This window comes from Orbicella faveolata, unplaced genomic scaffold, assembly GCF_042242905.1.
Source record: "Orbicella faveolata isolate gen_17 unplaced genomic scaffold, um_ofav_v1 contig_34, whole genome shotgun sequence".
NCBI lineage: Eukaryota > Metazoa > Cnidaria > Anthozoa > Scleractinia > Merulinidae > Orbicella > Orbicella faveolata.
In genome coordinates this window covers 31,123,186-31,133,430 of record NW_028301563.1, presented here as the reverse complement: position 1 = coordinate 31,133,430, position 10,245 = coordinate 31,123,186, and the positions used below count along the sequence as shown (strand labels likewise).

Below are 10,245 nucleotides of genomic sequence, written 5' to 3'. Positions count from 1 at the left end.
ATACATATATATATGTATATATAAAGAGCAAAAAGTGGTGTTAATTAACAAAGAACAAAAAATAAAATTAACTTTATATATATGTCTGGATTTATGAAAACGGTGTTAAAGACTGAATCAGGTGTTTTTTGATTTATTTTTATTTTTTTATTTTTTTTCATTTCTTTGTTTTTTTTTTTTTTCCGCTTTCGCTATGACAGCAGCTTGTAAATCTTACCTAGCATGAAATGTAGAAACTCCTTGCCGCATGTTTCATTTATTTAGGTATTTTTTTCATTATTTATCGACACCCCCCCCCCCCTTTTTTTCAATTTGCGTTAAGTTTAGCCCAGGCTACACTCGTCTGAATTCAGTTCGCGCGGTGACTCTGACAAGGAGCGACCGATTAGCGTTCTGTATTTGCTGTCTAAAGGAAGTCTGTCCGAGGACATCATTAAGTCCAATGAAGGCCCAAGTCTAACGATTTGCTAGTAAGCGTCGTCCATTATCGTACCTGAGGCGGGCCTGAGGACATGTGTAAACTGTACGGGTCACATTTAGTCCCTAACAGAAGGCCGTTTGCCCTGTGGCGATAATGTTGTGCTTGCTTTAGACAGCAAAAATCTTTCGCCACATCAATTTAGGGCCTAGACGTGCAATGGACTAGACATTTCTAGCTGCTGTTGGCGTCATTTGCTTTGAACTTTGATGTAGCTAAAGACTTCGAAAAAAAATCTGTTGAAATCTGGATGTGCCATTTCGCGCTCGACAAAATTGAAGTACATCCGGGACATTGCTATTTGCGAGCAAAACATGGCCACGAGGAGAGAGAAGAACATGAGTTCAAGCGCTGATCGTGAGTAGAATTTCCTTGTTTTATCAATTTTAGGCGTTCTCGGCTTAGCTAAGTATCAGAACTGTCTGTGATTCGCTAGCGCGGAAGAAATTTATTTGCGTGGCTTCCGGGTGATAATTGACGTAACGACAACATGTTAAGTGTTCGCTTACTGCTAACTATAGCCTAGTTTGTCTGAAGTTCAATCGGTTCTCGATGTAGGAAGCTCTTGTTCAGTCCATTTAGGACGATGCAGGCCTTTAGAAAGCGATAGATTAGCTCTCCGCCGCGGTTTTGATATCTGTACGTTCGTGTTGATTTAGACTCCAATTTCATGTTAAAAGCACTCTTAATTAAATTGTACAATTCATGATTCAACGAAAAGACGGTGAATTTAGTCTTCCTGGCCTCAAAAGGCATACAGGAGAGTTATTTGCTGCTATTTGAGCTACGATAAGCCTCGTGGAAAGCTAGCTCTAGGACAGAATTGTAGCAAGTTAGATTATCAGTGACAAGTCAAATTCTATGGCTATGTTTTTGCGAATCCGGTCAGATATTGAAATGAAATGTCACGTAACGGCTACTTTTCGGCTGAAATATAGAGGCAAATAACCGATTCCACTGCTTACCATGCTCTTGTTAGCGTGACTGGCTAATTTAACCCACAGTAAAGACATAGTGAGGTCATTTAGGTGAAATCGCAGAGGTTAAGCCTGTCTAAATTAGTGCCGCGGCGAACCAAATGATCAATTTAAGCTCTAATTTAGTTTTGTTTGGCTCGTTTGACTCATTTGCAGCGACTTTAAAGGCTTGTATAGGCATGGTATGGACTCTATTAAGAGTACACGAGGTAGATAGCACTCTCGGTGCGACATGGCCATATTTATGTACATTTTCTAACCGTTTTTTCAAAAACATGCCCGCTATTTTGGTGCAAAGTCTTTAACACGGTTTTCATAAATTCAGACATATATAGAAAGTTAAAAAGTGTAAAATTGGTTTACCGAACGATGAACTCCCAGTATGTCTCAACGTGAATTTGTAGTTTAGTGTATGATGTGGCGAAGAGACCAACTCTTGACTGTTCTGGGCGAGTTTAATGTACGACGTTTCGCCCCTTCCGCCTTCAGGTTAAAAATTAAAAACTAAAAAGCTATTTACAATGGTTGCGATTTACGGAAACACCGACTTATACACAAAGCAGAAATATTAAGATTGAGGTTACGTAATACAACAAAGGTCTAAATTACAATGTGAAAAAGATTAAACAATCAAAGGCAAATAAAGAACTATGGGTTACATGTGAATACAAATAAGGTGAATACAAATAAATGACAAAAACTAGAGAGAAAAAATCTAACTTAATTAGTAGTGTTTACTGTTAAGTAACAAGTTCCGCATTGAAGGCCTCTGAATGAATGTAATTAGGTAAAAATCACAACAGGATCCCAGGAAAGGGCCATTAAACTACAGTAGTAATTTCCCTTCCAAAGCCCCTCAATGAAAAGCCGACGACAAACATAACGGAATCCTTGAAAAGAGCTCCTGAACTCAGAAATAAACAAATAACAAAAATGATAATAGAATAAAATTAAAATTAAAATGCGTCACATTGGAAAAGTGGCAAATCACAACTACTCAATTGTAGTAATTAATGCGGTGTTTTGATCTAAATTCCCGCCGTTTGTTAAGACCATGAGGATTAAGGGTAAATAATTGCGCGGTCCAATAGGCCTCCCTAGTGAGTAATAATTGTTCAAGATGTAAGGAATTTTCAAAAGACCTAGTTTGTTCAATGATGATGAAATTGATTTGAGAAATTTCATGGTTAGAGCTATTAAAATGGATGGGCAATTTACAAGTTCTTTTGTTCTTCAGCATGTTCAACTTGTGGTTACGAAATCTTACTTTAAATTCAGTCGAGGTGGAGCCTACATATTGCAGGTTGCACTTGGCACAAGTGGCTAAATAAATAACATTTTGTGACGAGCAAGACAGCCTTTGTTGAATGGGATATTGACGACCAGTTGCCGAACTTTGAAACTTCGAAGCTTGAATCAAATAATTTTTACATAGATGGCACTCCTTGTTGCATTTTGAACAACCCCCGTTTTCTTCTCTTTGATTTCTACTGGAGGTTACCCGAAATTGTGACGGCGCCAACATCTCCTTAAGATTTTTGGTTCTACGATAAGCGGGAAATATCGACTTGGATGGAAAAATTTCTATGACTTCTGGTGATGATTGTATTAGATAAGAGTGCTTTTTGATAACTTTTTGGATATCTGGCAAAATTGGATTGTAGTCGAGCACCAATGGAAAAACTTTCTTTGCTGGCTTGACCTTTTTCCTCAAAAGTTCGGCTCTTGGTATACTAAGAGCTTTGTCGAACTGTTTATCAACAAGCTCCGCTGGATAATTTGGCGATTTCAAATACCCTTCGTATTCCTTACATCTATTTTGTGGAAAGTCGTCAGTAGAACAATTGCGTTTGATTCTTAAAGCTACCCCAAAGGGGACTGCTCTTTTGCAGTGTGAGGGATGTGAAATCGAAAAAGGTAGATAGAGGTGGCTATCGGTGGGTTTAGCATAAACATCAGTGCTAATAAACCCGTCACGAAAATGCAACGTGAGATCAAGGACATTCAAATGACTGTCAGAGTAAACCAATTCGAATTTGATAGTAGGATACAAACCATTAATATAATCAGTGAATTCCAATAATTTAGGTAAACCCTGGGTCCAAATGTCAAAAATATCATCCCTGTATCTCCACCAAAGCATAGGTTTCAAGCTACCTCCAAATTTGGCTTTCTCATCGATGATACCCATCGCTAAATCTGCATAACTGCAGCCGTGTTTTTGAACAAAACTCTGATCAGAAAACTGGCAATTATTTACCCTGAGACAAATTTCAACGGCTTCAACTAAGCAATCAGTGGAAGAAATGTTAACAGATCTGGAATTAAGTGCCCTTCTATAACTGCTGAAATACCTAGATTGTTGTCAATGTTCGGAAACATTGAGACTACATCCCAAGACACAAGTAGAGACCCCTCAGGGAATGGGCCTTTTGCATTCAAATCTTCTAATTTGTTAATAAAATCTGTAGAATCCTTAACAAAAGATGGAGGACTGTGATAGAGGTTTGAGGTAGAATTCTGTAAAAGCAGAAAGCCGTTCGATTGCCGTACCGCAACAGGATGTAATAAGTCGAAGTGGGTTGTCACGTTTGTGTGTTTTGACATTCCCAAATGCCACTCCCGGTTTTGGTTCTAGATTTACAACCCACGTGGCAATCTCCTGGCTAATCTGCCCCTCAGAAAACCACTTACGACTCCATTCCATAACCACTTCAAAATGGTCAAGTGTGGGGTCGGAGTCTAAGCTGTCATAATGCAAATCATTATTAAGCTGCTCTAGTATCTTGTTTTGGTACTCTTGTTGACTGAGGACAACGAACCTAGAACCTTTATCTTGAATTCTAATAATATTTTCACTAGATTTAAGAGACCTTAAAGCTAACCTTTCTTCTCTCGTAAGATTGTCCTTGGAAGTTCTAAAATTAGCAGGCTTGAGGATGTGATTCTTCACATTGTTGAGGAACACTTCTACCTCCGGAAAACTGGATTTACAAGCACCACAGTAATTTTCTGTTCCGCTGCATCAAGCATAACCGTATTCCTGAAGGTCTTATGTTATCATTTGAACTTCAGTTGGTCAAGGAAAATGACAATCTACTAGACTCTTGTAAGCAGCATTTACACAATGCTTCCTTTAACATCTTAAAGGACATTTCTGCGGCAGCCTTGTCTAAGACCAAAGTTCTTCAGAGGGAACTACACTTCCAACGCGAGCACCTCTTTCGTGACAATGAGGAAACTGCTGCTGAAACCATTTGGAGAGGGGTTAAAGAACGGGTGGTAGCACTGGAAATTGCTTTGAAAAAGAAAGCGCGCCATAAGTTCTCGCTGGCCACGCCTCTTCACCCATTACAATTGGATCAAACCATACAACCTAGCAACACGAGAAGGAGAACACGCCGTTTCGAAAGAACTGCCCAAAAGGAATGTAAGAGCTCCAACCAGAAACGCTGGTAACGAACAGGGTGTAACAACTGAGGTCAACTTGCCGGACTTGAATCCTATTAACCTAACCTCTTCTGAACTCACAGGTGCGGAGCGTTCTCTCCTGAAGAAAGGATCAGCATTTTGTCCTGTGCCTAAGGACGTCAACTGGCCAAAGGTGACTGATGACATGGATAAATTTGAAAGGAGAATCCGTCTTGCCGTTTTCTTCCACGGAAGAAATGCTGAAGACAAACCCCCGTATAGTGGATGATCGATTTCCAGCCATTCCATCAGTTTCCCAATGGTTGCCTCCAAAATCTAGTTTTCCGGAGGAAGAAGTGTTCCTCAACAATGTGAAGAATGACATCCTCAAGCCTGCTAATTTTAGAACTTCCAAGGACAATAGCAAACAATTGTCAAATACTTGTGAAATATTCGTGGCTAGTCTGACGCGGCGTTTCGTCTCGGCCAAGAGACTCTTCAGAGACCTTTAGAATTCAAAGGCAAACTCGTTGAGCATCACGCCCAAAGTCCCGTTCGCAAATTCTTGATGTTGACAGTCTGGCCCTCTATCGCAGAAGGATTCCCAACCGTACGTTCACGAGTTAAGGACAATCTTACGAGAAACTAACTTCCGAGTTAGGATTTCGAGTTGGATTTCGAGTTGGATTTTCGAGTTAGGATTTCGAGTTGGATTTTCGAGTAAGGGTGTAGAGTCGTTTTTTTTTACTAGTAATCCAGCTGCAACGAATCGGCGAGTTTGTCCGTAAACCGTCCCGTAGATTTCCAGTCCAATACAGCCAACAAAAGAATTCCTTTTTATTGCGCGTTAACAGCTACATTTGAATCACGTGGTGCCAGAACGACCAAAAGGAGGAATAAACCTATGCATCGAGCTCGAGAAACATAAGCTCGATCAGATAGCTGCAAGAAACAAAATAATGTTTGTGGAGAAATTAAACGTATAGCTTTCTCGAAGTAAAGCTACGGCGTCTCAGAAGAAAAACGTACAAGGACAAATAATATAATATCCCTGATAAGAATCTACCCACTATACTTGCAAACAGTTTTAATCACAGCCGGCCCGGCGTCACAATATAGAATGCAAGTAAGTAAAAGTCATATTTTGTCCCTCGAAAGCAAACACTTGGAGACTTAAAAACATATCTTGCAATATAAATGAGCTTAAAAAAGGCATAAACACATGGCAAATTACAGGGGTGTCAAACTCGACGAAGCGACATGCACTGATAGGAGCGGAAATCTTGCAGACCTATGACCTCTAAAACCTTTGCTATAGCACGGTCTTACGGCTCAACTCTACTTAAAATTCCTCCTTATAACACAACATGAAGTGCCCTTCATAAACACGAGTGAAGCAAAAAAAGGTCGATTGACCTAACAGAGAACAGCAAATGTACAAATGTCACTAACCGCTGGAGTCGTGTAGGCTTGCCAACCCCATTTTACACTGATGTCACTGATTAGCCATCGAGTGCCTAGAAATCTAGAAAAACTGCCGTTAAAAAAAGCAAAAAATAACGAGGTCGAGCTTCAAACAAATAAGGATCGAAAAGTACATTACGCCATTGGCTAGCTCTATCTTTACCAGTAGGAGTCGTGTTTGGCCTGTCAACCATTTAAATCATAAAACCACTTGTGACTTTCCAGGAGCGAAGCCACGTGTAGATTATGGCTTAACAGGAGCTTGAACCACTCGAACGCACATTGTAACTCAAAGAAACCAGGTCACAGTAAAATCAATCGTTAGCGTTTATTGGAAGGAGCGATGAATCAACAATATAGAAATCAGGAGAACAAAATAGAGATGAGCTTGTGATATGAAGTCGTAGTAACGGTTGTGATTGTGTGGTTCGAACTAAAAGCAAAACGATACAAAAGGCTTATGTAAGCTAATACTAGTTAAGATACAAAACATAAATCAAGGATGCCGATGGAACATAAATCTTAAACTATAACGACACGATTACAATTAAAATATATGTAGTAAAGACTTACTTTGATCTTGCTCCTGCGAGGGTAGCAATGGTAGGAACGATAGCTTAGCACGATAGCGATGGCAGCGATAGCATAAAATAACAGCGAAAACGTAGATGGCGCAACTAAACTGATAAAAATGTGGTGTCTCTAATTACATGATTCCAAAGGTTATATTACGAAACTTGCATTGATCACAGCAATCACAGCATCAATAGCAAAAACTTAAAAAATGTACGTAATCGTTAATAAGTAATAGTTATTTAAACAAAACAAAGAGGAAAACGAGTTACGAAAGTAACACCACTAAAAATTTATTGGAAATCCCGCCAAAAAATCTAACTCGAAAATCCAACTGGAAAATCCAACTGGAAAATCCAACTCGAAATCCAACTCGAAATCCAACTCGAAATCCTAACTCGGTAAATAGGCAACCTCATATAAGGGTATTTACAAACTGTTGGTAAATTAAAGAAGTGCAATATAATCAGAAAATTCCAATATCACCGATGATGTGTCAATCAATAGGTTAGTACAAAATCGCGTAGTCACGTATCCTTACTCTCAGACAAACAGTTTACTTTGAGCCTACTGCCAGTGTCCCAACGGGCTTGCTTACCCCAGAATTGAAATCATTAAAAATTCTGGGGACATTTTACATACAAGCACCAGAGAACTTAAGATTAACACTGCAAGAAATAATGCCGAGCTACGAATAAAAGTAAAATTTTGTGAACAAATCAAATTAACGTTGTAATTCCACATTAAGAAACTGTCTTAAGTGTCAGTAAACATCATTAATGTTGTTTTCATCGTGTTTTTCAAATTAGGCCGCTCCAGTTGTTCATATCACCACGATTCAGCAGCTTTTCTTTTCTCATTGGTTAACAAGCCTGGTTGGCAGCCACTAAAGCTAGATCAAACAGGACAGCAAATTTCCCAGGGATACTCCATCTACACCTGCTCTAGCTACGGACCAACATTTGGAAACGGATACGATATTCACATTGCCAACAACGCTGCATCAAACACCAACTCATACTCAGAGCTTGGATCCACCTACAGCCCGCCACCTGGCAACAGCCTGTACACCTCCTTCACACGATCATTCCTGGCGGGTACAACTTACAACTTCCGACCTGACGAAGTCGAAGTCTTCTATGAAACTACCTGAAAAAACCACGGAGCTTGGATTCTTAGCTTTACACATCCTGTTCAGTAAAATTAAACCTTTGCAAATATATAAGGGTATATACAAACTGTTGGTAAATTTTAGAAGTGCAATATAATCTGAAAATTCCAATATCACCGATGATATGTCAATCAGTAGGTTATTACAAAATCAAGTAGTCATGTATCCTTAGTCTAAGACAAGCAGTTTACTTTGAGCTTACTTCTTTGGTAATTGCCATTAAAGGATCGCTTTATGGCTCCGTGTTATAACAAGCTATAACGTTAGCCGAGCTAATGACTTCTGCCAGAAATTCTCCTTTAAGTCTTTCACGTCAGTCGCGAAAACGCGCCGATAGGAGTAATGTTTCTCATTAGGATTCCTTTCGTATGTTTTAATTAATACATGTATGATTGTTTATCAAACAATCAGATGAAAATAGATAACACGTGTGAGTCCAGAGTAAATCATTCGCGCCCGGAATAAAAAAATTAATGTTCATTACTAAATACGAAATTTTCTCGATAAATGGGTTGACATCTTCAGTGAACTTTTGGTATCAGTCCTTCTGCTTTCACAAATCATAGTCTGTAGTTGTTGAACTACATGTGGTTCAGTAAAAAATAAAAAAGGCAGTAGTTTATACTCACGCTGTAACTTGTACATGCGCTCAAACGTGTAATTATCCCTTAAGAAGGAGAATCTTGTCACTGAGTTTCAATTGATTGAATTCCACGAACATCATACTAAGTTCCAAGTTACAGGAATCCATCTGGTTTTGATTTCTTATTTTATTCAAGTTAAGTGGATTTAGAAAAAGTAGATTGAGAATGTAATGATAGAGTAGGGAGTTTTTTGTTTGTAGTAATTAAGATCTTTTCCAAAGAATCTCTTGCAAAGAATCAGAGTCCCGTCCATGGAAACTCGAAGAATCCAAGACATGCTATTGACAATAAACAATTGTATATCGGACAAAACTCCATCCGCAATTAGAGATCTTATCACCTTTCTTTGCCGAAAATTAACACGACTGATTATGGTCTCAAATCATGGAGATATTTTGCCGCAAAGAAATGGAACGAGCTGGCAAATGATATTAGAAGTAAAGTAGGCACTAAATAAATGAACAACAAGACTTGATCGCTTAAATTTGACTGATATGGGAATTTCTTGTAATTCGATTACCTAGATTTTTAGTTCTCTGCGTTTATAGGTTGATATGATCAATTAATGTACATTTTTAGTTTTAATTTTTAGAATATACTAGGGCCGTGGATTACCTGTAAACTAGCCGATAAACTAAGCGTAAACACCATGTTAAATAAAGTATAACATCGTATCGTATCTTTTGAGAGTGCAAATGTAGAAAACAAATACAAGTGTCAGACACACCGTTATAAAAGCTTGTAACAATAAAACAGAGTAGGGTGAAAATAACGCATTGTTTTCTGTTTGTGTTCGTTTTCATCTAGGAGGAAAGAAGTATTTTTTTTCGTAACTTCTACTGTGAATTCCCAATCTCCAATTGCCTCTGTTAAACCCGCCTTTAGGGAGTCATGATAGCTGTATTCAAAGTTTCCAGTTAAGTCTTGAACTTGTTTTGTTGTATACATATACCATGATTATTTATTGGAGCGAGTTATTGAAAAAATTTAAAATTCCACTAGCACGAACGTTTTTCTTTTCAGTCAGAAATTTAGCTGATATGAAAGAGAAAACGAAAAAATATTTTTTGGGATATATCAGCGTTTTAATTTTACTTGAAAAACATATTTAGCATGTTGATGATAACTTACTGCAGATTCAAGTTGCTTAACCTGACTTAGCCTATGTGCATGCGTCATATATGTCGTACGTAATCAAGACAAAAATAAATGTACAAGGATGTCTGCTAATTATTCACAGCCATGGGTCTTCTAGATTCAGTATTTCATGTATTTTGAGCATTTGAAAATCGGCTTAATGAAGAGCTCTAGTTTAGCTGTCTTGTGCCATTAGCTTTCAAATTACGTAAGATATTTGATTTCTTATCAAATTGCAATCTGTTTAGCTTTAAATATACAAGTACGGAAGTTCAAATACGACTTACGATTAATAGTTTATAATGGCCATCTTTACTTTCGAGTTTTCGAGCCTCTGACTATGCCGCTCATTTTTGATCGATTTTGCCCGAGAAGAAAGAAAAAACAATT

At 38.3% G+C, this 10,245-nt stretch overlaps 1 protein-coding gene across 1 annotated transcript; it reads left to right on the top strand.

The window, feature by feature from the left end:
• The first annotated feature begins 7,394 nt into the window (after nucleotides 1-7,394).
• Nucleotides 7,395-8,056, top strand: LOC149105756 (uncharacterized). The gene is made up of 2 exons (XM_089272386.1): nucleotides 7,395-7,410; nucleotides 7,713-8,056. Exons 1-2 carry the CDS (start codon nucleotides 7,395-7,397, stop codon nucleotides 8,054-8,056), a joined length of 360 nt encoding a protein of 119 aa, XP_089128512.1.
• The last annotated feature ends 2,189 nt before the right edge of the window (nucleotides 8,057-10,245 follow it).